Source organism: Microchirus variegatus (genome assembly GCF_963457635.1).
Source record: "Microchirus variegatus genome assembly, chromosome: 10".
Lineage (NCBI taxonomy): Eukaryota > Metazoa > Chordata > Actinopteri > Pleuronectiformes > Soleidae > Microchirus > Microchirus variegatus.
Window position 1 is genome coordinate 8220904 of NC_139811.1, and position 27750 is coordinate 8248653.

The 27750-nt window shown below is 42.2% G+C and overlaps 1 protein-coding gene across 1 annotated transcript in view; it reads left to right on the forward strand.

Annotated features, from left to right (window-relative positions):
* The first annotated feature begins 1019 nt into the window (after positions 1 to 1019).
* smurf2 (SMAD specific E3 ubiquitin protein ligase 2) overlaps positions 1020 to 27750 on the forward strand; it is a 49705-nt gene continuing 22974 nt past the window's right edge. The window contains exons 1-3 of the mRNA XM_083896902.1: positions 1020 to 1135; positions 24403 to 24441; positions 25822 to 25930. Of these exons, the coding sequence (XP_083753028.1) occupies positions 1084 to 1135; positions 24403 to 24441; positions 25822 to 25930 (200 nt within the window). The 5' untranslated portion in view covers positions 1020 to 1083. The remainder of the gene's footprint in view (positions 1136 to 24402; positions 24442 to 25821; positions 25931 to 27750) is intronic.

Below are 27750 nucleotides of genomic sequence, written 5' to 3' on the forward strand. Positions count from 1 at the left end.
GAATGTGGCCAAAAACGGTTACTACATTCAAATTCAAAATACAGAAGTCTTTTAGGTTTCGTTTTCTGACGTAACTGGCAACCCGTGGTTGCGCGGCAGCTGAGACTCTACTGACTGCAATGATTGGTAGACGGAGGTAGGTGGGGCCACATGCCAAAACGTGATTTCAAAACATAAACACGATTTGCAGTCTGTAAAATATTTTTTTTAATGCAAATATTTTGGCTGTACTGTTGTTGTTGGTGAGTTCAGTTTGTTATATGAACATTATTCCTGAGTCTCTGTGACATATTAGGAGGATTTTATGGCCAGTTGCTTTAGATTTATTACATAATGCACCTTTAAAGTGTGGTCGACCAAATGGTTGAGTAGTACCTTAAAGGGTAAATGTCCGGAAAAAGACCGGAAAAGTAAAAAGTGTTCGGTACTCAAGGACACACTGGGATCTGTGTGTTTGTGTGTGTGTGTTATTACATTTCGGTGCCACCACATGCTGGAGTCTGGTTTGACTCCCCCCTCTCCGCCCTCTCCGCCCCCCCTTACCGTGTGCTGTCGTCACCGGTCAGCTCCTACCAGCGTCCTCCTGAGGTGGGATCTCCTCCACACACTTCAGCTCTCTCTCACCGAGCGGAGCCTGGAGAGCGGAGAGCGGAGAGGAGGACAGAGTCAGTCCGGGGGCAGAAGCGGAGGCTCCTCACGAAGATGTGAAGACAAACACCGCGTAACAGCAGCGCCGCGACTCCCCCCTCTCCAGCTGCCCGCTTCTATGTTCCCCCCCGAGCAGAAGTCATTCTCATTGAATGGTCTCTGCTGCAGCGCTATTTTATTTACCCAACCTTTTATATTATAATTTTTTTAAATTTAAAAATATTATAATTATTAATATTATCCATAGCATTTGTGAGCTCTCGCTGTGGCAGTTGAGTCCACATCCGGGCCACAATGTCTTGACTCCACTATTGTGTAAAACTGACGGGAGTGCTTGTTATTATTATTATTAATATTTTTTTAATATATATATATTTTTTTTACATTTAACGACACATTTTTATTGCGCGCAGTGGAGGCTGGTACCAAGAGGACATGTCTAACCAAGGAGTTCGGCGGAATGGCCCGGTGAAGCTACGACTAACAGGTAGCTAGCAACGCTTTTTTAAACCCCCCTCCAACTCTATTCCCCTCCCGCACACACTCGCTTGGAGGGCTCGGTGTATTTGTTGGACGAGAACAGTTCCCATGGGCTATGGAGTTTAGCTTTCCGCCGTATTGTGTCTCATGTGGTTCTCACGTTGTTGTGTACAGCTACGTTACCGTTGAATTGTGCATGGTTGTCGCTAAACACTGCTAAACGGAGAACAACGGTGAATGTAATATCCCTGTTCTTGGAAATAGACTCAACCGTGTGTGTGTGTGTGTGTGTGTGTGTGTGTGTGTGTGTATGTGTGTGTGTGTGTGTGTGTATGACTGTCGCCACAACCACCACCACCACCACCAGACGAGTGGTAACACGGCTCCCAGACTAGCTATATGTTTCCCTGCCTTTAGTTTGTTATTATTTCATTAAACAAAAAATATTAATACATATAATAAACGCATGTCTGCACATTTGTAGGAGGGCTACCCAGCAGTAGCGCTGCTGACAGATGGGGCTCTCACATAAAGTTGGCTAGCCGACGTTAGCCTAGCCAGACTGGCTGGCAGTTTTGTCATAATCGAGCCTTTATGCCAGAACAAACCCGGGCTGATATGAGCGGCTGGCGGGTTGGCTGCTCCACAGGTCACACGAGTGTGCAACTGCCACTACACAGTGAACAGTGTCCCATAACTGCTAACTGACAGACAGCTGACTCCTTTGTCATTGTTGTCTAAACAGGTCAACATGAAAATGCAACCCCACAATGACTAATAAGACTGTGAAAGTCTGATTTATACCAGTTTTGGAGGTGGTTTGTAATGGGATTCAAATCACATTTCCACTGATGCATTTGGGTGTGAATGCACATTTTCTCTTGCGTCAGTCATAAAGGAAAAGTTCAGTTTGGTTGTTTTTTGGAAGTGAGGTTGTATGAGGTATTAATACAGGGGTGTCAAACTCATTTTCACTGAGGGTCACATCAGCATAACGGTTACCCTCAAAGAGCCAGATGTAACTGTCATACAGAATAAATGTAACTAAATGTAACCAAATATAATGTAAAATAAAGGTAACTACTACTATAATATATTGCTAAATAACTTTCTGCATATCATATTATATGCATATACAATGATACACTGCGATCTAGTGGCGGTGCCGTCGCTTTGCGGGGTAACGCAATGGCCATGCGTTGTGGGAAATGAAGTTTATGGTCACGCACGCCTTAAAGCAGCACAGACCTATTGTAACACAGATTTTTAAGACCAATTAATCACTCGCGGGCCACATAAAATGACTTGGCGGGCCTCATCTGGACCCCGGGCCTTGAGTTTGACACATGTGTATTAATACCCTGACTTTGCCAAAAGCATGTTATTGAACGACAAGCTTGGAACCTGGACACACAGGGACACTTTTTTTTTTTTTTTTTACCACTTAACAAAAGGCTGACCTAAAGAAATGTACCTATTCTGAAGTTTACTTTTCTTTGGCTTTTTATTTATGCCACACAGGGAGTTGTTTCTCTACAGCTGCCTCCATCTCTAAGCTCAAAAACATTATCTTGTGACTTTGGTGCTTGACCTCCTTTGTTAGGTTTGCGTCAGTGTTCTTGTAAAATAAAAAAAAAGGCAGATTTTCTCTGTTCAAAAAAAAACTTCACCATCCCCTTTAAACATATAATGATAACATGAAAATTGGTGCTGTAAGGAAAGGAATTAATTACTGATTCTGAAGAATATTATGGAGGAGTCGTCTGTTGCTAGGTTTTTCTTGTGTGATTGAGGAGTGCTGCACAGCGACGTGACAGGATGATTGTTTGGAGAGCGAGATGATGCACTTCCAATTTTTCCCTGCATTCTCTTTTGAAAGTTGCACCGCAAACACGGGCACGGCTACGTCTTTACCAAAGCCACCACATGCCAATACACTTGATAATGTCTGCACACATAAATCAAATAATTTGTTGTGAAGAACAACGTACAGTTGTGGAGCTTTGTTTGGACTCCTTCTCCCTCCTTTCCTCTCTCCCTCAGCTGTTTGGTTTGTGCCTTTTCAACACAAACAGGGAAAAGGTTTACATGAGCGCACAATGTTTTGACTGGAACTTAACAGCTGCCCTGTTTGATGTAGGTCCAGGCTCTGACCTGAATCAAATTCCAGGGCTGCCTGCTCCTATCAGGACAGGCCAAATCAAATATTTAAGATGGTGCTGTTTCTAATAGGAATAAGTGGAGACATGAAGGAGGGATCTTAATAAGATTTGCCCTCTAGGGAAATGTATGGTTTAGGTTATAATTCTTATCCAGGACCTATACTTCTTAAAAAGGCTTGAACCTGTTACCGTTCTGTCGAATGCACCGTCGTACAGCAACAATTTGCGAGGCGCTGTGTAAGAATTGCTCACTTTATCATTTGCCTGATGTCCCTCAGAGACACGCCACTACATCATCTTTACGTACGCAAACCATCGTGTTGCAATCCAGAGGAGTCGCTGCGAAGGTTGTGAATCAGTTCTGTCGCCACGTTCTGTGATGAAGTGCAGTGGTCTCCTGCTGGAATGCTAAGAATGTGAGTCCACAGTGAAAAATGGGCGAGAGCAGGACCTCACAGACCACCGCTCCTCTTGATGCTGAGCGACACTGACTGTACGCCCTTCCAGAATAAATATAATCTCTGCTAGGGAGCAATACAAGTCCATAAAATGTTTTTTTTTGTGACATCAGTCTTTATATGTTTCACTAATTATGCAACATGTTGTTCTGTCATCTACACGGCCAGCCCTGTCTCCAGTGTAAATCAGTATTTAGGGCATGCAAATAAACTCTATAGGAAGGCAGCCATCTGATCGTAAAGACGTAGCACTCACTTATTATTCTCGTTATGCTTATTTATTTATTTTTCATAGTGCCGCACAGCTGTTTATGCTAGGTCGCTTAGATCACCGTTTGGGCAGTAACGATCCCAGAAAGTGTCATTGCGACATTGCGGCTCCATGTTGTCATCTGTAGTCGAGTCGCAGTTTTTGACGCATACTTGCCGATGAGTTTGTTTCCGAGCAGGTTGTGAATGACGAGTTGCTACATTTAGAAGAGGCCTGTAGCTGTTTGCGCTGTAGGCGTCGCTCCGCGTTGACAACCCCCCTGTCCATTTGAACCAGATGTTGCAGATGTTTTGCCAGCTATTAAACTGGAAAAATATGGCAAGCAAGCTGCTAAAACTAACACTTGGGGTGAGAATTGCCCCTTGACTAGACGGGACAGGTTCCCTTTCTTCTCCACAGCTGATGAAACTACACGACACACAAACTCAGGCACTGGCATAATATGCATGATCTATGGAGTAATAAATTACATCGTTAAGAAATGGCTCATTGCCTTGTCAGATCATTTTTAGATTCTGTCACGCAGACATGGCTCATGGCATAATTTGCAGCGCTTTGCATGCAACCATAAATCTGATGACACGATGAAGAGTGCCAAGTCGGAGTTCCCTGTAATATGAATGAAACTTTGCAGAAAGGAGACGACATTCCTCGAGTTAATCGCAATCTGTGATCTCATATAGAATTGTCAGCGATGCTCTGTCTCTGCTCTTCTAAATGTTTTCTTTGCACAGAAATACATGCATCACGGTAACAAATGATCTGCCGTGTGTTTGATTTTCTGGTGCGATTCAGATTCTTGACGTTTATTGCCATTTCTTTTTTTCGTCTTAGCTGAGAGTTTACGTATGACTTGTTAAGCATGTGGTTTGCTCATCTGGATTCTTTGGCGCGGCGCAGACCAGCGAAAAAAGAGCTATCTCAGTGGGATTCCCTAGAATTCTCCATTCGCATTCCCACCTCTTCCTCTCTGAGTCACTCCTGTTCTTTCCGACTGGAGGCTTCTTCCCCTTCAAACCAAGTCTGAGGCATATTTCACTCCCACCCTTATCTGAGCTTCCTACGCACTTTCTTGATTTGTTTGATACATCTGTAGGTGTTATTATCTATTAATTCAAGTGCAGATGATCAGAATTTGAATGTGCTGCAGTTCACTACATTTTCGTGGTATTTCCCTGACCTAGACACTGCCTGAGAAAACAGATTTACGTAAAGGGGACATATTATACTCTATTTCTCCAAGTTAACCTAGTTCCCTGGTGTCCTAATGAACATGTCTGTGACATGCTTTGGTCAAAATACCTTTAGGATGAAGCACCACAGCAGTTCAATCACCCTGCCAAAACAGCCCTGTTTAGAACGCTTCCTTTAGTAGTATCTTTTTAGGTCCACCTTAAAAAAAAAGTAAAACAAAACTTAAGGGACAGGAAATGACATCAGCCACAGAGGCTACTGGGAGCTAACAGCAGTTAGCATTTGGAAAAGTGATCATTTGCAGGCTCTAGCAGGCACATTGCCGTCATGTATAACATGCATCCACTGGACAGATAAATCCTATGAGGCTGGAAGTTTGTGTAGAACTCTGTGCTGCACTGTGGAGCCAAGAATAGAACTTTTCGTGGACTTCGCAGACTTCCGGTTATCGGATACCGTTGACCTCGCCTGCACTCTCGCATGTTTTACGGACAAAACGGAGCTCCGCGAGACAACAATTCCAGGAAGTTAGCGCATTGTGACGTCCCAATGAGCGCAGGAGTGTTTCATCTCCTGGACTTAGACTGAGGAGGACCACAAAAACATGAGTGAGTCGTCTTTTTTCACACTTTGCCGACTGATAGGACCTCCAGAGTCGCAAATTTAAGGATTTAAATGATTAAAAAGTTGATTTTGCATAATATGCTAAATAGTCCACTGTGTGGCTTTGAGCACAAGGCTAAGGTATCTTTTTTTTTTAGTGCAACTCCTCACTTGGTCTGACTTTAGTCTGCAGATCTTTGGATGTAGGATGATTTGAATAAGAAACTCCCACAGATGGGCACAGATGGCTCTGTGGAGGCACAGGACCTGATCATCAAGAGAGTTTTAATGTGGTTGAAAGCTGGCACTTGACGCATTCATGTGGTCTCAGTTTTACAGAGTGGCTGCATGGAAGTGATTTGGGTTCATCTGGGTGTTCAGACAGGATACGTTGTTAATACGCAGTGATTAGCTGCATGTGGTGAACTGTTGAGTCTACTGGGCATAACTTGGGCATGCCTTTTCTGCAAACATCTCCACATTTTCCTCCTAACAAGATGTGAAAGAAAACAAAATAATAGTGGCCAAAGACCAGGGAAAACACTGGGGTCAGGAGATCGCAAAGAGAACATAACAAGCAATTATTGTATATCATTTGTAGACATTTTTCTTTCCCCCCGTTGAGAGCCTCCCATCATTTAAAATTCTTCCATCAATTAATTGACTGACTTGGGTTGGCTTTCCTGTTGGTTCAGCTGCTTTTCAATGAGGACAGAGCCTTTATGCGGTTGCTTTACCCTCAACTGCCTTCAACTCCGGCCAGGAGGAGACCAGATGTAGCGAGGGGAGAGAGTGAGCAGCTTCTGAGAGAGGAAGTGCTCCCCAGACCCAAACACTTGTCCAAACGTCACCCCTGACAGGTGGGGAGCAGAACAGTCCAGATTCCAACCCTTTCGAGGTTCCCCTGCAACAATAAAGCGAAGAACTGTCGTATTACTCAGCAGGACACGAGGCGTCTTGTCTGCTGTGTTGCTTATATCACTGGGTGGCTCGCAATTCTGTCCTGTCACTGTATTATAACAGCGTGCCGTGGGTTTGATTAGTGGGCGGCATGTGTAGTTTGGGAAGAGCGGCTCTTCCTGCCGAAGAGAGCAACAACACTTGAGAATGCCTGCTTTGTAACAGTAACGCCAAATAATATTTTCCCGTATCCACACGCCATGTTTCATTTGGAGCCGGACGAAAGAGAGAAACTTACCAACCTTGTTCTCAGTTAATACTGGACTTTTCATTCAATCACAACCAAGGCTACTTGTAGATGTGATGCTTATGCTTTCTTACGATTAATTGTATGACTTCACATTCATTTGGTAAAGTGGCAAATGACTGGGATGTACCATAGTGCGTAGAAAATTCATCCAGTGAGAGGAAAACAAGCTGGCAACTGATGCTTACATACAGTTTTTTTTTCTTCTTCTAATGTGAGTGTTTCTTTAGCCGTGGAGAAGTGCTAATCCTCTTGGGTGGTTTGGCGGAGACCTTCAAAGGCCTGATCTGTTAACTTTGTTTTGGTGGTTAATGGTTCAGAATTGGATTAGTGGCGAGTGTGAGGGAGGGGAGTTCCAGTGAGAACTAAACTGATTCTTGTCTGCAGGCTCTTATCCCATCCTTCCTTCCCTGCCTGCCTGGTCTCAATGCTGTCCCTATACACTGCATCAGCCATCGCCTTCATTTTTATTTTAAAACTAGTGCTTTCTTTGAAGTTGAGAAACATATTTTTCATCTGACGTAGCTGCACATATATCTTACATCAATGTTTAAACCCATTTGACTTAAGATTGGCTTTAGTGTTGTGTTGCTGCGAGAATGGTTTGAAAATGACTGAACAAATTGACTTTGTTGCAGCTTATACAGAGCATCACTGAGTAAAAGCACGAGTTATGTTTTAAGGCTGTTCTGATACAAGCTCATTCCCACAGCTGCAGTTAGTCATATACCCAAAGTAGAGGTAGTGGGCCTTGCCTTGTAGAGTGCTGCACCTCATTCTGAAATGAATGTGGAAATTCATGCTGAACTGCTGATAAATTCAATTCATGTGTTGGCTCAGTAAAAAGCTCTCCATCACATTGTCATTACCACATCACCAGTGTGCTTTTGTGCTCGTAAGAGAGTGTGGTAGATCACCATCATTCAGGCTTTTAGCTAGGATTTTTTTAAAGAGTGTCCCAATCTTTGTGTAGAAGACGATTTAGCGCTGTTATTAAGGGAATAACGATGCATCAGATCAGCTGATCTCGTTGATTAACTGCTCAAACAGAGATAGAAGAGAGTTGTGTCGTGGGGAGTTCAGAATCTGCGCTTTTTGCAGCCAAGTTTTGCTTTTGCGCAAAGAGACTTTCCAGCATTTAATAGGTGCTGTTTCACTGTGTACTCACATCTTGTTGGAATCATTTTATTGGTGTTCCAAACTGATCTTAGACCGACTCTAAGTGGGTATAGACAGGCGCGTGCTGGCCGAAGTTTTTGCATGCGTCATCACAACATCATTTTGGTGGTTACCGGGTGTAACTGGAGATAAAAATAAGACGTCTTTAGGGTGTCCTGCCTAAAAGTAGGGCGTCTAATTTCTTTTTCATTTTCAGTACAGGGAGTCTCCAGGACGCCCGGACTCCCTGCTGTCTAAAAGCCTGCCATCATCCTCGTGCTAGGTCAGAACAACATGCTGGTACAACAGTGCCCAGACCTCGAATCATTACATTGGTTAATGTTCCACTTCTCTTGTGTTTGTTTCCAGCTGTGGTATTAGTTATTAGTCTTCTTCTTCCGTGTGTAATTCTTATCTCTCATCAATGGTTGAGATCTGACATTTGACATCGATTCGTGGAGAGAAGCTTTCACTTTCCCGATGAGTGGTGGTAGAGGCAGGACGGCCAGAGCGTTGCTGCTGCTGCTGCTGCCCAGCTGTCTGATGAGCGAGGGTAACCTGAGATTAATACTTCGACCTGCTCGGCTCTGCTTTAAACCTGGATGGACATGGGTTGATACGATTAACTCTGACTAACCTCAAGCAGATGGGGGTCTCTCAAGTCTTTAAGTGTGTTCGTTTTGGGGGGGGGGGGGGTTACAAAAGCCGCAAGACGCCAACAGCTGACTGGAGGCGTCTGTCCGTGCCTCGGCCTTATGTTTGAGCCCCTTCAGTCCTCTGAGGAGACGGGATCAGAAGAGAGATGTTTATATTCACACCCGATCACGTTTCAAATGGCATCTCTGCTAAAGTTGAACAAATACACCACAGGAGATTCCTGTGCAGCTGAGCACAGAGAAGCGAATGTGATACTCGAATGTTGGGATTTTTTCCTCCGCGAATCGGGCTGGATAAAAGTATTTTTCTGGCTTTTATCGGGAATGTTGACTTTTTTAAGTGAAGCTTTTCAGAACCGTATTACAACTTAAATCACGCTGGAAATCTACCATGAGATACCAGCACAATATGAACTACTGTGGTCTTTAAATTGGCACATAACAATGGAACTATCAAAATGAGATGAATTAAATTGCAGCCTTTGCAATTTGATGACGGCACTGTTTTAAATTGCATATTCTAATTGAAAATGAAAATGATGCCCAGCCCTATCCCTGACACGCTTGACTAAGATTGAAAAGAATCCACAGTTATGTGCAGAGCCCCATCAGGGATAAGCATCATTAGGATTAAGTTGACACCGGTGCTACTTATCACCGCTGATACTTCAATGTAATTTGATGCTTAGCGTGTCTGAATGCAGAGATGTACTTTTTTTTTAACCTCACAACCAGAGCACAAACAGGGATTGCTGTTGAAACAAATGGACGCCACTGCAGTCGAAGGACTGTAAATCTTTTACAATAAACTTGGCAACAACCCCGTGATATCAACAGTTTCCAGAGTCATGTTCCCTCGTTCTGTCTCTGACTTCCGTGGCTGCTGGTTGTGACTGACGTCTCTCTGGGATTATTTAGCACACATTGGAAGTTCTTAAAAGTGATGCCAACAGCTTCTTGACTTAGCAGTGACACGGTTTATCATCACAAGTTACCTTCAGCTCCTATCAGCGCTGATGGAAAGTGTATGTGCATGCAGCATTCTCCACACAAACATGTCTTTTCCTTAGCTTGATCGTAAAGTTCCACCTCCAACGACCATAAATCTACATGTTAATAAAGCATTTGTCACATTGCCCGTTATTTTTTAACCAAACTGTTAAAAATAATCAACGCAGACGTCTTAAAATATGGGGTTAGGGTTCGCGATTCGTCTAATTTAAACATGACATGTATGTCGTAAAACAGTGTTTATTGTATGCACCTGTGCACAGCTGCATCTGGTACATCACATGTTTTACATGTTGATTAAAAACGGATAATAAACCAAAATTTTATGCCAAGAAAGGGAGAAACCTCGAAGGATATGATGATTTTGGCACGTTTACCATCCTGATTCTTAAGTGTGTCTCACAGTTCTTTCTGTCCAACACATTTATTGGCACGGTTGTGATGGCTGGGTGATAATGATGTAACACCGCGCCTAGATGAAGTTGAGAATGAATTCTTAGCAGCTAAAACTCTCCAGAAATTGCCGAGGGGGGGGGGCGACTATAGTGGAGTAAATTAACTCCGTTCTGTCGCTGAGATGTTCCTCAAATTCTGTTAAACCGGTTTAGTACGGTCCAGTCTCTCTACTACAGCACCAGTCCAGGCCTTCTCTTCTCCATTACATCAGAGAAGGCGAAAGAGCCAAGAATCTCGGAGAGCCATGCAGTCACTCAGTGCAGCCCAGAGTCCCAGCCAACGGCGGTGCAAGCTTGCAAGCAAGCGTGAGCTCTGATCTGCTCATGGTTTTTGACTTCTTACTTTGTGGCAGTGGTGACGGTACTTTGGAAGACGTGCGTTGTGATGCAGAGTGGAAAGAGAGGGTGATGTTCTATGCAGAGGTAACAGAAATGCCACTAAGAATTGCCAGTGTGGCATGGTTTCTCGCTATTCGGAGCTGAAAATAGTCGGGGGGGGGGGGGGGGAATGGACTCCTCTATTATGCAATTACAGTTGACTGTATCACTGAGGGAAAAGGTGACGTGAGATGGATGAAATGTTCTCACACTCAAACTGTTGCCAGGCTCTTTCCTCTCGCATGCGGTTGTGTGCGGCGAGTTTCCTCGTGTAGTGAAACAGGTTTCAGCAAAGGAGGATGAGACTGTGAAGCTCTGATAATCTATCACCGATTATTATACCTGTTTTACTGATTAATAAGTTGGTCTGTTTGTGTGTGTTTCAACAGTCTGAAGTTGAAATGCACTCATAAACAAAATAAGTAGAGAAAGAAAAGAATCATAAAAATATTCTTATTTTGCAGGGCGAGTGAGTCTTGAAAGAACCGAATAATCAAGCTGGAACCAGAGCGTTAATTGATTTTTCATGACTCCAAGCTTTGTAATTGATTATCAAAGTGGTTGCTTTTATTGATTATCTGCAGATTGTAAAATTTAACTGCTCTAAAAACATTGTTATCAATCATGATCTGTCCGTAGTTTCCTCTCCACTCCCCTGTCATTGACAGGATTGGTCTTTCCCCTTCACACACTGGGCAAGTGTGAAATAGAGATGAGGTATTTTGAATGCCTTTAACTTGGAAGAAGGGGATTGAGGTTTCTCTCCCCCCGCCTCTCTTTTTTGCACAGTGTTCCTTTCAGAATAAAGTGATGCACAGGGAGATTTCGTTACACATTTTCCCTTTTAATTTTCGCAAATCTTGGAAATTGCAGCTCTGTGTAGAGGCATTAGACGTTTTTCCTGGCTCCATGATCACTGTCTTACAAGTGCCTCTAATATCTGTAATCGTAGACATCTTATTAGATTTGCTTATGACACGAGTGGATTTGCTATTATTTAAAGATCTATCATGGCTGAGATATTTCCCAGTGCCTTACAAGTAAATTTACCTCAACCACATTTCCACAGTTGAAGAGTTGGACTGAGTTTAGAAAATCCTGCGCTGCTCAAGTTCTTGCACTATTTTTGCTTGACTCCAGTTAATGGATGCTTGTTATGTCTAAATCTTTAGGAAACAATTTGCTTTTTGTTGCAGTTATAATTCATCTGAATATGGAGGCAGATGATAAATTATCTTTTGTTTCTTTGTTTTAACGGAACAAGTACTTATGATTCCCTATAAAACAGAGCTAATATTAATGAAGTATTTGGACCCAAAACACTTATTGTTTACTACAAACATTCAGGAGTACTAACCCTAACCCTGCACCACTAATAGGAACACATGTACAGTATGCTGGCTGATGGTTGGTATCTCAACATCACTTCTGACAACAACAAAGAGATGACCCACTCCATGGCTTGAGCTCTCTGTGTATTCTGTGTTTTATGATTATAACAGGATACAATTTGCCTTCTTCTTAATTTTGAAACGGATTTACAAAAGTTAATACTATATTATCGCCTGTCTCTTCATGTTTCAACCAGCATTTTGAAAAAATATTATTTGAGTCCAGCATTGATCTAATTTTCACCTTTTTTTTTCTGGATGATGGAAATGCAAACAGGAAATTAAAGTCTCAGAGTTTCGCTTGTCGGGCTCCATATTTCCTGGGCCTGTTTCGTTAAAAAGGGAGATTGGTCCGGTTCAAAATTAACTTGGATTTATTCCCAATGAACTGCGCCTTGTTTCCTTCCTGTGTAAGACTGAATGGCTCCACGTCTGTGAGGTTGCTCCATGCATGAAGGTCCAGCATCCAGCCTATATTAGCCTCAGTGACAGGCGCTCGCAGAGGCTGTTTTCAAGACTAAACATTACCCAACATCCTGTCAGGGGGAGATTGATCGGGAGGTGCTCAGAGTTTAGCAAGAGACTGGTACAAAACAGGTTCACCAGCACCATCCATTAGCACTTGTCAAGTTATTACTCGGCCTCCTTCATTTACATTTTGCCCTCCTTTTAGGTTTCAAGTCCCAAAGAAGTAAAGGAGGAGTGGGGAGGGGAAAAGGAAGCCTTTTGTTTATACAAGAACAATGCTACGCATGAGATTGCACGGTCCCGGGTCTGGAGTCAAAACAGGGCAGACAGACAAACATGCAGACAGGCTGGGGGCTGGGGAGTTGTGGATGGAGGTGGTGGGGGCTGGGGAGTTTTTTTTTTTCCCTGAAGATGTGTCAGACTGTCTGGCGGGGGAAGGTCAGTGCACTGGACTGGAGGAGCCAGGTGGACAGGAAAGGAGGTTCAGAACAGGGTCAACCTGAGCTTGTGGGCTTGGAGGGATTTATTTAAGTTCTCACACAGCGATGATGAACAGCTGATTTTTTTTAAATGCCCCCGTCTCTTCCAGTCGGGCTGCTTCCACGCAGTTTGGGCCTAAATTTGATGGGAAAGGAGCAACAGGACTAAGTGGTTTGTCTCTATTCCCACACACACCCCCATTTCCTTCAGAGTAATGGTTAACCACAGAGAGAGGGAGTGTGGACTAGGGCTGCAACGATTACTCGAGTGATTGGAGTAACTTGATAACAAAAAAGTATTTGTTTTTTCCTATCTCGCGCGGCCTGTTCAGCACAGGGATCATTGTTCCACACGGACCGTTTTAGCAGACGCACTTCTGGATTTCAACTGGCACGATGGCGGAGACGGAGAGTGAAACAGCCAATGTCCAAAGTGTGTGACCATTTCACGCTTAAACAAGCCAACAAGGTGCAGCTAGCCACTGTAAACGACTACTGAACTGGCGTAACCACAACAGCACGTCCTCAATGATTCAGTATCTGAGCCGATAGCATCCAGTTGCTAACGCTTCCCACATTGATCTGAGCTGATTTCATGTAGCTTACTTGAGCTGCAGCTATTGAATATTTTTGTAATCGAGTATTCTACCGATTATTTCTTGATTAATCGAGTAATCAGATTTTAAAAAACGGAACAACAACACAATAATAATAATAAACCTGCGTTTTGCGCCCTCGATTAATCGAAAAATAATTGGTTGAATACTCAATTACAAACATATTCAATATCTGCAGCTCGAGTGTGAACCCTCTCCACCCCCTAGTGTTACTTTATAACTATGAAAATCTCTGTATGTTTCAGTTGACAGCAGACAAAAGAATGTTCCCAGTTCCATCTTGTCTCTTGACCCGGCGATTGCTGCCATGGCGACGCACCCGACCCTACCCTACCCACCCCACCCCCCCTCCCTTAGACGTCGCATGAGCTACCCCTCCCCAGGTGTTTGGCTTGAGTCTGGCGAACTTCATTGATTCGCCTGCACAGTGGGGCTCTTTGTGTCCCAGCCTGTGAGAAACTCTGCCCATCCTCTCCCCACAGGTGGAACGTTAACTTCACCCCCAAGGTTTAAGTATATATCTCTCTCTCTCTCTCTGCACAGAGCTGCTGTCGCCTCTCGGAGGAATTGATTTTTGTTATGAGGCAGGAGCTAAGCAAAAGTGTGTGCGTGCACGATCAGCGGTGTGTGGCGTTTGTCCTCTGGGAAGCAGCCTTGTTTGGGCTGTAATGTGGAAAGCCATTATGTGACTAATAAGCTGCAGTCAGCTCCTGAGAGCGCAGGGCTCTCGTGAAGTGGTATTGTGTGAGGCTGTGTGTGTGTGCGAGAGTGTGTGTGTGTGTGTGCTCGTTAGATGATGCTGCATTTAAAAAACAAAAAGGCTACGCTTTCATTTGTTTTAAACATTTTGTGTGGATTAGAATTCCTTCAGCCACTTTGTTGGTCTTGTTTGTGACGTGTGCCTTCAACCTAAAAGGTTTCGGTCATTTATCAGATGGAGAGAACTGTGTGCAACCCAGTGATGGAGGTGGTGAAGCTTTCATATAATGCACTTTCGTTGCATTCTAATCTTGGTTAGATCTTCCTTGATTGTGAATGAGGTTCTTAACCTCAATGGGGGGGGGAGGGGGGGGATAAATAAAGGTTAAATTAAATAATTAAAATAAAAATAATAATAAGAAGTTTAAATGTCTGTTCCGGTGTCTTGCTGCGAATGTCTCAGTGGTGATCATCCTGTCTGTCTCTGCAGGGGTTTTTCCTTACACCCCCCCCAGTGCTGCAGTCTGTGTGTGTGTGTGTGACAGTGCGACCGGAATGAGAAACACAGGCGACACAGAGAAACCCTTCTTCTCAGTCATTGCTATGGCTACGGTGGATTTTAGATGGTGCTGAGATGCACGGGGGTTATGTGATGCTTTTGAGACGGTCATCTTGTGGTTGATGCGATCCAGACCTGGTTATTCAAAACACACAGATGATGCTATGGCAAATCAAATTGTATCTTCCTTCAAGTGACATTATTGGATAATAAATATAAGAAATGGATGCTAAAGAATATTCTTCACTATTGTCAATGTTTGTCAGAGTGTAAAAGTCGTCCACCCCACACTGAATAAGACAGTTTTAAAATGTGAGACATTTGCTAGCAGAGCATTTCTTCCAACAGTCCATGTCCAGGCCAAAACCCAAATAAGATTTGTTTAAAAATACACACCAAGGGCGAGAACACAACTGCCAAAAAAGAAGGACTTTGTTTATGTAGTTTATGTAGCAGTCCATTTATGAGATTCTGGCATATTGTACATTGGGTGCCAGGGTTATTTACATCTTGAGGTTTTTTTTGCAGACAGTTTAGTATTTGCTGTTAGACCTGGAAGTCGTTCTTACTTTGCAGACGACCGCGAAAACAAACAAACAAACAAACAACAACAAAAAAACAGAAGAAGAAGATTGGCTTGACTGGAAAATCACACAGACAAAAAACTCTCGGTGAAGACAGATTTGCGTGACATTGCTCTCCGTTGGGAACGCCTGCTGGAGGCCAGAATGTGGCTTTCTCATCCAGACTTTGCCGTGAACTTTCATTGACATCTCCTATGTTATCAAAAACCCCGACAGTTGTTGCTCCATTCTCCATCGTTGCACTAATCAACAAGGAGACGAGCCTGGCTTGTGTTTTCTAAAGTAAAGAAGGAAACTCAGACCGAAGAAGATTGTTGATTAATGCCATGAGACGAGCCTGCGTCCCTGGGGAAGGAACACAGGAATGGTGATCATGATGTGCATATGTCTTTCTTCAGATCGTATTTTATCAAAGGCAAGTGCTTCTTTATATATCTTAATGTAGTTGTTTTGTTTTTGTGCATTTTTTTTCTCTCCAAAGACTAAGAGAAATAATCCCACAGATGATGAGTGAAATAGCAAGTGTTGCTATTAGCAAATAAGCTAATGATAGCGGAATAAAAGTAACGCTAGATTGGAGGCGTCAACGTTAACGCATGACACGTTTCCATGACGACTGACCAGAAAATTACGTGTGTGACGTCATGTTTGCGTGCCGCGGTACCGGAGTCCAGGCACAGTTAGCTCTGTTAGGTGCGTTAGCTCCTTTAGTGCCGTTAACACACCTACGGTCGAACTGGAGCGGACTGTTTATTAAACAAAAAGAGCAGTGCTAAAAATAACCAGCGTACCTGTGTACTGCGTACGCGTGCCTTAAAGTTTAGCGTTACTTTAGAGACTCATTTTAACAATCGGGAGTCGCATAAACATTATGTCCGGTCAGTCGTCATGGAAACGCGCCATGCGCTAACGTTGACGCGTTAACGTCCCCAGCACTCATAAGTCTGTTTTTTTGTGGACATCGAGTGATTTGAATGTTTGTTATTTTGATGCGATTTAAAGGGACACTATGTATTATTTCTGGGTTTATATAACCCAAAATCCACTTTTTTATACATATTATGTGCTCCTGCATTGTCTAGTCGATGTATAATAGTTTTTGTTTCATTTTCGTAGTGTTTCAAAAAGTCATGTAAAATAACATGGTCGCGGGCCGCGGTTGCATAGCCACTGTTAGCAGCGAGACGCCATGTTTCTAACGGAGCCTGTAAGGACAAACGCGAGAGAACAAATCAAGCGTCTCTTTACTTGTAGCGGAAGTCCCGCCTCCTCTCTCTCCGCTTCGTCTGCTACGGCTGCGGTAGCTCGCCCTCTCCCTCACCTCACAAACCTCATCTGCTGACACGGAGAAAGACGACGAAGACGACATTTGACCGGCTGCGGATACCGTAGCGCTCAGGGAAGGGAGGGGGTGAGCAGAGCAGCAGGTCTTTGTTGTAAATTTCAGCCTCTTCTATAAACTACTTACTTCACCTTTAAATTGCGATGAAGTTAACGAACACAGACTCGTGTCCAATGCGAGAGTCACATGACTGAAAACTATCTGTGTGATTTTCCAGTCAAGCCATTATTACTTCTTACACCACTTGCGTCAAGTAAAAAACAAAACGAAATCTGAATTTCAGTACTCGTATTCCATTTTCGTTCGTGTTTTAAAGGTTATCCTAATAGTCAATTAGTTGTCTCTGTGATTGATGACTAGTTGACCGCAAAACATTGTCAGTACTTGCAGCCCTGTTCTCTCCCATGTTCATGTAATAAAGTAGAAAGAGCGGGAGCTTGTAATTACATTTGTGTGTGTGTGTGAGCATAAGGAAGCCAGTCCAGATTGACCAATAAAAGTCAAGATTGATGGTACTGCCTTGTAGGTGCAAACTGTCATTATGACTCTTATTTCTCACAGTGACATAAATCTTGGGTTGCAGGTAAAGAAGCACCGGTATTTTACTCAATGTCACTATGAAAAGATTTAAATGTAATGGCATTTTTGTCTATGGGTTCATTTAGTGATAGTATAGTACCCACTAATTTTTCAATCACTGGATCAAATCCCATTTAAAACCATATTGAAATTTGATCTTTTTTCTCTTTCTGCCAGCTTACCTGCCTGACCCCAAATAAAAAAAAAAAGTCCACATTTTTCTTTTTTGCATGTTTGATTTGCTTCCAAAATAAATTCAGGATGTCACAGTTGAATCGACAACATCATTAAAGAGACTTTTATGATCAGGGCATGTGTTATAAATCCAGATTTCATGCAAATAGTGGGAGGATAAAGTGCCAGAACAAAGGGGGAAATCCTCTAGAGAAGCTGCATTAAAACAAATGAAACCATGTCAACTTGCATGACAAGTACATGTAGTCTGGCTGGTTCATTTTGATCCCTTTTCCCTTATTTGGATGTGTGCGCCATAGGGTCTCTCACCTTTTAGCTTATAAGGCAGGTTCTTAAAGAAATAACATGTTTTTTTTGGCTTGGCCATATCGCATATATTTACATTAACTTAAAGTCAAAGGTTTAATCTAAAAGAGTGAAGCCCTTTGTATCAGCCAAGCAAGTGTGAGTTTAAGTTTAAATAAAGTAAAGTAGTAAACCTTGTCCCAGAAAACAGTGTTTCATCATGTGCAACATCACTTCACTGTTTTATTAAAAAGAAAAAAGACATTTACGTGTACTCTATGCTGTTAAATAGTGGGTATATAACAAAAACATCAACATTTATGGAAAACTTGAACATGTAAATGCTTCCTTTGAGTGAATGCAGAGGAAAGTTAATGATATTCTGTTGCAGACTAGTTCCGTGTGTCTTTTCACATGATTAAACATTAAAAAAGGTTGAAAGATTAAACCGTAAATCAGTTTGTTTCCTGGATAAAGAATAATACAATAATTGTTTCCAGAACGTGAACAACATAAACCAAAATGAGACATTACAATTACAAAAAAGAAAAAAAAATCTAGTAAGTAAATACAAACTAAAAAACAAATTTCAGTATATTAACAACTATTGCTCTGCTCATTAAAAATTGTGGACCTTCTTGACCATAATTCTATTTTGAAAAAAACGATGACCTCTGCCTGACCGCGTTACAGTGACCGACTGTTTACCTCCATAAACACTACTAGAAATTAAACATGTATTCAAATTTGGCTGCGTTTCAAAGCAAATTTGGATGGAAACCTGGTCTGGTTTGAATATGAATGCAGACTTTTTTTTGGCTCGTATGTCATCCATCTCTAGAATCCCTGCAGTCCTTCTGTCATGGCAGCTGTTGACTGATTGCACCTTCTCATTAGATGCTTAGATTTTGGGCTTTGATCTGAAGTCATTTTTTTTGTCTAACTTTTACTTAGCTATAGTTGAAATAGTTGAACTCCTTCACTATGTTCAGCTTTGTTTGAACTTCTGGCCTCAAGAGCTTCAACACAAAAATACGTTTCACTGACTCAAGTAGTGGACCTTATGTATGACAGACGCCATTGACACGTGTAGATGTAGTAAGGGTGAAAACATTCCGTCTGCCCCATTTCTTCCATGCTGTTGTGTGTTTTTGTGCTTTGGTGTGTATGATTTCTTGTCAGATTGTTGGAGAGCTTCAGAAAATGTCTTCCCTCCTCTCATCACACCATCATATGTTCTGAGGATGTAGCCATTTCTGTCATTTTTCTCAAAGTGGCAATCTGACTGAAGCTATGTTTACATAGAAACAACAAACACTGAAATGAGAAATCAGAATGGTTTTATCATCGGATTGAAGAAAATATGGCTTTTCGACTTAAGGTTAAAAATGGCACTTTTCCACGATACAGTTCTAGCACTAATCGAACCCGGCTCTACTTGGCTTGGTATCAGGCACGTCATTTTCCATTACTTTTGTACCTCCTCAATGTGGGCGAGGTCGTCATAGCATGGCGGCACAAAATTGCAGTGACGTCATTCTATACCTGATGCAAAACTAGTGACGAGCAAAGCAGTTGTTTCCGGTTTACTTAATCATTAGAATAAGTTCATTGAAAAAGTAGTGCTGGGGGTGTTAAACGAGTTAGCGGTGGTTAACGGCGTCAACGTTAGCGCACATCGCGTTTCCATGACGACTGACTGGAAAAAGACGCACGTGACGTCATGTTTACGTGACGTCACGTTTGTTAAAATGAGTCTCTAAAGTAACGCTAAACTTTAAAAACAGAGGCACACATACGCAGTACACAGGTACGCTAGTTATTTGTAGCGCTGCTCTTTCCGTTTAATAAACAGACCGCTACAGTTCGACTGTAGGCATGCTAAAGTAGCTAACGGAGCTGCCGCCTGGACTCCGGTGTCGCTGGACGTAAAAATGACGTCACACGCGTCTTTTTCTGGTCAGTCGTCATGGAAACGCGGTAACATGCGTTAAAATGCGTTAACCTAGTGCCCAGCACTATTAAAAAGATTAATTTAGTACTTCCTCTATGACCGTAGCACAGACTCTGGATGCGGCTCGCGGTTGCTGGCATTCGGCAGTGCTCACGCTAAAGTCTTTTTAACTGATTTACTGTTTGGTTTGATTCTTGTGTCGTACGTCGCGTTCACGACTCTTCCAGTGACGACGCACTCTGACCAATCAGTGGCCAGCAGTCTGTCAACATCACATTTAGCAGAGTCATGCCAGAACTGTATCGTGGAGAAGTGCCAAAAGTGTTCTCTCAAGCTCTTATTTGTGTCATATGTTACACAATCAGTTTGTTGCCATTTTCATGTCGACGGCCGAGCACAGTGCTGCGATTGTCTCCCAGAGAGAGAGAGAGACTGGTTGAATAGAAATGCTTCATGTAAACATGCCATTCTTAATACTCTGCTCTGATATGACTCAGTTGGAAAGAAATGTCATTCCAATCGAGAGAGGTCATTTCTGCCCATCTTGATTCTGATTGGCGTTCATGTTGAAAGTTGTTTCAGTCATGACTTCCTGGTATGGGTTATCACACGTCTGCCCGAAAAAAAAAAAAAAAAAAAAAAAAAAAAAACGTGACATATTTCCAGAAGTGAAGTTGCTTCTACTAATACTGTTTGCGTACAATCAGGCAACTCTGCACCCTTTACATGTCAAAAGGTGGCACTATAGATTACTTAATTTTAGATCATTAATCGATTACGAAATTAATCGTCAACTATTTTGATGATCGATAATCGGTTTGCAGCTTTTTTCATGATTAAAACAAGATTTCTAGTTGTTTTAACTTCTTAAATGTGAATATTTTCTTTGTTTCTTGAACAAATGGTTCCAGGTAGAACCTCAGCCCTTGTAGAAGAACACTTTTGGATCCCTTATTTCTAAGAGTGTAAGGTTAGCAGTTGTGCTGGGTTTGATTGCTTGGCCTGCTCCGATCGATCTTGCAGCTTTTCCGAACAGTTTCATTGAGGTACAAAGTTTTCATGCATCACATTCAGTTTGTTCCATTATATGGTTGTTTCTTCAGTGTGTAACGATACGTCTGTTTTGCTGAGTTCTTATTGCCACCCTGCTTTGCTGCAGCCTCACTCTCTCACTTGGCTTCACTGCTCCCATTGTCTCGCCGGCGTCTGCCATTCCAGTGGTTTTTCTGTACATTTTCTGTTTTTAGCTGTAATTCGGCCCCTTGAATGTTTTCCCAAGAAGTCAGTATAGGTATAAATACTGCTGTGCGGCGAGCTGACTACTGCTTATGCACACGCGGGTCTGTCGGTCTGCAGCTCGCTTTAAGCTGAGCTGGCTGTTGTGTGGGCCCTGATTTACAATGCAGTCGTTGTCATTTCCTTGTTCCTGTCTGGGTTGTGATTTCATGTTTTCTTGTCGCTGCCCTACTTTGATTTAAAGAAATGTTTCCCAGTTTTGTTTTTTTTTCTCTTTACCCTCTTGTGGATTAATCGTGTTTTGACTTATGGACTTGGGAAACTGAGGTCTTCATGTTTTAGCCCTCTGGAAATATCGTTAATCACTGTCGTACTCGCACTATACACATGTGGGCATTAACACTGTAGAAGTAGAAAATAAAAACTGTCACATTTTTACCTTACTCTAACTTTTTAACATCCTTCAAAGCCTCTTGTGTGTGTGTGTGTGTGTGTGTGTGTGTGTGTGTGTGTGTGTGTGTGTGTGTGTGTGTGTGTGTGTGTGTGTGTGTGTGTGTGTGTGTGTGTGTGTGTGTGTGTGTGTGTGTGTGTGTGTGTGTGTGTGTGTGTGTGTGTGTGTGTGTGTGTGTGTGTGTGTGTGTGGATATGCTCTTGTCTTCCTATGCTTGTGTGGACCACCCCCTGGCAAAACACCTTTTTTGTGGGGACATTTCTCCTTGTGGCGACATTATACCCGGTCCCGAACCTGGTCCCCACAATGTGGTAAAGACATGAAGATGTGTGTCTGTGTGCGTGTGCTCTTGTCTTTCTATGCTTGTGTGGACCACCCCCTGGTAAAACACCTTTTTCGTGGGGACATTTTTCCTTGTGGGGACATTATGCCCCGTCCCAAACGTGGTCCCCACAATGTGGTAAAAACATGTAGGTGTGTGTGTGTGTGTGCGTGTGCGGGCACATGTTCACTTCTGTGTGTTCAAGCGAAGTGTGGCTCAAAGCGATGCATACCAGATGTTTCAGAGATGAGGTGGGTTTCACTGGAACGTAACACATTCCCAGGGATGTTTGCGGAAAGAAATTCTTCCTCATCTGTCGAGCATGTTCTGCACCCCCCCCCACGCGCGCCCCCCCTACCCCAACAAGAGCGAAAGCATCCAATTTTGTCGTCTGTTTTCACTTCTTTCTCTCTTAATGGGGTTCTTGTCATTAAACCCACACTGTCCTGTGTGTGCGTTGTGCAGCTGTAAACAACATGCACATGTAGACGTTTGTGTGTGTGTGTGTGTGAAGCCGATGATTTGTGTATTTAATTTAATTTTGTCCACGCAGAAGAAGGTCCGTCGGCGGCGTCCTCCTCCTGCGGTTTCCTTGTGGGCAAAATTATTTCAGCTCAGGCCCAGCTCAGTGATTCAGGGTGATATTTCACATGGTGTGGTTGTGTGTCTGAGTATGTGTGGCATGGGGGTAGATGAATAGGCAACGGCTGCATATTGAATGGCTTAAGCTGCAGTCTGCCTCGACGGCTATGCCTTTTGTCTATTTGTGTTAGCAAAGTAACTTCTGAGCACTTTCACCTGCACATCGAGGCGAGTAAGAGCTAGAAAGTCAGGCCAAAGGAAAGAGACATATCCAGTCAAGTATGCAACTAATAATTAATTTGTTCATTTGACCCATTTTTAGGTTAACCATTTCAAATTATAAAATTAATATTCCCAATGATTGTCCATTGTTGATAAGGAAAACCTAACTTATGTCAATTAAAGAAAAATCATGAGATTTAAAGGTGCATTATGTAATAAATCTAAAGCAACTGGCCATAAAATCCTCCTAATATGTCACAGAGACTCAGGAATAATGTTCATATAACAAACTGAACTCACCAACAACAACAGTACAGAAAATGTGCATTAAAAAAAATATTTTACAGACTGCAAATCATGTTTATGTTTTGGCATGTGGCGCCACCTACCGCCGTCTACCAATCATTGCAGTCAGTAGAGTCTCAGCTGCCAAGCAACCACGGGATGCCAGTTACGTCCTAAAAGACCTCAGTGTTTTGAATTTGAATGAAGTAACCGTTTTTGGCCACATTCTTACATATGGCACCTTTAAACTGTTTATTAGTGGTGCTGGGCATGTTTACACGATAACGGTGGTTAACGGCGTCAACTTTGACGCATGTCGCGTTTCCATGGCGACTGATGTTTACGTGACTCCCGATTGTTAAAACGAGTCTCTAAAGTAACGCTAAAGTTCAAAAACAAAGACACACATACGCAGTACACGGGTACGCCGGTTATTTGTTGCGCTGCTCAGACCGCTCCAGTTCGACGATGGGCGCACTAGCGGCCCTAACGGAGCTAAAGCAGCTAACATAGCTAACTGGTAAACGGTGCCTGGTAAATATAATGTCACGGTCATGGAAACGCGTCATGCCGTAAACGTGCGTTAACGTTGAGGCCGTTAACCGCCGTAAACGTGCCCAGCACTAATTATTAGATCAAGTTTTGCTGTACATGGAGATCCAGATCATATTATGTTTTTAAAAATATCCTGTTAGAATAATAAACTGTCTTATATGGTTACTTTTCTCCACCTAAGTGCACAGGAGGTTTCAGGTGTCCAGACCACACATAAACTTTGCATGTCAGACCATGGGAGGCCTCCCAAACTCGTGTAAGGCGTCATGCTGCTAGACACGAAGTACATTTAAAGTCGTATGTAAAGTAAGCAAGTGCACATTTTTCCGCCTTCATCGGATAAATTAAAGCAGCTTTAAAACCGTGCGTCATTAATCATCATTAGATCAAACTGTCATAATAATTAGTGAACACATATTTTCACAAAGAAGAGACTTTTTCTTTCTTTTGAAAAGTGTCCAGTATTTCAGATTTTTTACAATAATGATTGTAATTAATTAATCAGGTTTTGATAAATTAACGCTGTAAGTTATGCGTATCATTTCTGTTTGATCCAGTTAATCAACCATAACCATATTCAGACCACAGAGCATAGAGAGGATGAGGGGGACGAAACCAAAATCACCTCCTCCAGCTGTTTCTCTTTTACTGATATGACTCTTAAATGCTCAAAAATTCAAGAAAAGCCTGTGTCTTGCTTCCCTTGCTGTTGTTGATAAGGTGAATAGAAATGCAATCTCATTTGGGTTGGGTTGTCTTTAACAGTGCTCTATAATTCTGTTTTTCTGAGCGTTGATTCTTAAACTACACTCATCATTTCCGACCCAAGACAATTTTGTCACTTGTTTAACAAAATTAAACAAACATTTTTTTGCATTGATGTTATGGTAAATTAAGTCTCTCCTTTCTCTTTCAGTCCTCTGTGCCAAAAACCTTGCAAAGAAAGACTTCTTCCGTAAGTATCTGCCAGTATATTTTCCATTCCTTTGGTTTTGCGGATATATGATAACATGCATTATAAAGTCATTTTTTTGAGATTAAGACATTTAGGAAACGTCTGTTAGCTGTCAGCCACACTTATAAAGTCATTGACAGCACATTTGGAAGGTTTACAGTCCTTGCTAGTAATAGTATACACTACCATTCAAAGGTTTGGGGTCACCTATACAATTTTGGTGTGTGTTTTCCATTAAAACTCACACTTTTATTCATCAAAAGAGTTGCAAAGTGAATAGAAAATATAGTCAAGACATTAACAAGTTTAGAAATAATGATTTTTATTCAACTGCTGTGCTATAACATCATTGCATGAGAGATGGTTGTTGGAAATGGGCCTCTATACACCTATGTACATATTCCATTAAAAACCAGACATTTGCAGCTAGAATAGTCGTTTACCACATTAACAATGTATAGAGTGTATTTATGATTCATTTAATGTTATATATATATATATTGAAAAAGGTGCTTTTCCTTCAAAAATAAAGACATTTCTAAGTGACCCCAAACTTTTGAACGGTAGTGTATGCTATCTACTGCTTTATCCTCCACATGAGGCTGCAGGGGGGCTGGAGCTTACAAAGATGGGTTTCAACATCCTGCACAGTTCGCCACTCCATTGCGGGTCCTTGTGTATATTAGCAACTTTTCCACAGCCAGTTCATTTTAACGAATTAAAATGGTTCATGTCAGGTGTCGGGAGTGTTTTGGTGTGTTTGGGTCAGGCTGTCATGGTGAATGAGCGTGTCAAGGTCCTGTGCTCACTCAGGTGGTTTCTGTGGTGCCCATTCCTGCCATTCCAACACTCAGGAGCTGAGCAAACAGTCAGTTAGGAAGCGGCTGGAGAGCAGCACTGAAACCGTCGATAAACGCGCCTCTGTCTTTTTTTTCCGTGAGCTAAATCTATACAGTGCTTTTCTATTTTTATCTGCGGTGTTTGCAGTGCTTCATGTGCAACCAGATTTACCACAGGGATCATTTGTAGTGTCAGCTAATTTGTGTATAAAATGCCAGCAATCAAATGTCCATTCTGAATCATCAGAAGCTAAACAGAAACTCACCTACACGTTTTTTTAGTTTGTATTTTCCCCTAAAAAACGACCAAAATAGATATTGGTTATTCCCTGTTTGCCACATGTGACATCAAAAGACAGAAGTGTGTGGAAATAAACAATGAGTAATCTGTAAGTCTGGACTGTTAGACAACATGGCGTGTTTATCTCCATCCATCACACCACTGTGTAATGATGTCATCTGTGTGTTGTACACCTGTTTATCTGATTGTTCTTGCTTATTGGTGTCTGAGTGTAATAATGTTCCTTCTCTCTGTCTGCAGGCCTTCCTGATCCCTTTGCTAAGGTGGTTGTGGATGGTTCAGGGCAATGCCACTCGACAGACACTGTGAGGAACACGCTTGACCCCAAGTGGAATCAACACTATGACCTGTGAGTCCTTCAGTGTTTCTCTCGCACAGCCATTTCTGTTTTTAGATTCCTTCTTCGGTTTATAAGAAAACCTCACACCCACCTGAAGGCATAGTCTGATTACAAACAGCAGGTTGAGGCAATGCTACGATGCCTCACCGACTGTGTCAGGTCAGTGCCATTAGCGGGACCTGAACAGAAACAGATGCAAACAGCCGTTGCATCTGGCCGCTAACACATTAGATACTCTGTAATGACATAACCCCGCAGCGCCAGCAAACAGTCTAAAAATGTACCTTGGAACAGTATTTAAAGCACTGGAAACGATGGGCGTCTCCAATAGTATTTTCTTCCATTGACTGGAACGCGTGCTCGTCGTGTTGCGCCCTGATTGCCTCTCTTCCCAAAGATAGATTTGTGCTGTGAAAGTTAGCCTGGAAAAAAAACCTTATGAGACGAAGGGAGCGCGTGAGTGAAAGTGTGAGAGTGAAAGTTTCCAGTATTCGCCCCGGTTGTTTATCCAAAGCGTCATGCGTAAGCCAACGGCAAGAGGAAGCACATGTCTCCGTTTGTTTGGTTGCTGGGGATACAGGACCCTCTTTGTACGTGTCTGTTAAATAAGCTGCTCCTGTCATATTTGAAAAAGTCACACATACGCATACGTATGCTAAAGATAAATAGATGTTAAGGGGGGACAGAGACTTGGCTTAGAAGAGTTTCTCTGTGCTCTTTGTCCCCAGAGCCTGCAGACATACTGTAGTCGACTTGTGTTTCCGTGCTACGGATAAGTTTAACATCACTGCACCATTTAAACTGTCTGTTAGTGTCCAGTAGGGCTGAAACTATTAATCGTCAACTATTTTGATAATCGATTAATTGGTTTGAAGCTTTTTTTCATGATTAAAACAAGATTTCTGATCGTTTTAGCTTCTGAAATGTGAATATTTTCTTAATTTCTGCTCCACATAACAAAGAAATCATTAAAACTGAATCATTTTTGGTTTGTGGACAAAACATTCAAGAACATCATCATTTCCAGGTTTGACAAACATTTTATGGACCAAACGATTAAGCGATTGAGGTTTTAGTTCAGGCAGAGCAGCCCTAGAAAATCTTGCCTGGTGGTCTTCCTTACTAAAATTATTATTATTACTTTATGTTATAGTCTCATGTGAGAGGGTGTAGAAGTCCTGTGTGCAAGCATGTGTTTCATTGGCCTGTAACCTCTGACCGTTTCATTTTTGTTGTGCAGGATGTGGTCAAAAAGCCAGGGACGGCGCACACACAGTCAATGTGTAAAAAAAAAAAACACTACAGTGACCAATAACAGCAGCATATCATTGACATTAAGGAAATATTTTAATTTGTCAGATAAGGGCAAACTCATTTCTACTCATTTAAGCCCCATTTAAACTCATCCACCGTGTAAGATTTAGAGACTTGTAATGACGAGACTGCAGATAAAAAGAACCAGATACAAGAAATGATGTTGTGCGGCTTTATTTTTAAGTAAACCTATTTCTTTACAACATGAAATGCCGGTTTGTCTGTTGAAGTTGCTATAGAAACGTGGTGGTGCAAGATGGAGGCCTGAAGTATTAAGAACAACATTGTTTTATTTTAAAACAATTTTACACACAAGCTAACATACTGTACTTATGGGTAGTATATTTAATTCATCCTTCATCCTCTTTAAAAGGTAAACATGTGTTTACTCTGAATCAGGAGTTCTTCTTCAGATGTCACATCAAAATGTGATGTTAAGTGCCCAGTACAGGCTACAATTATATCTGCTTACACATCCATTGTTCTTTTTATACTGTATCATAACTTAATTTCTA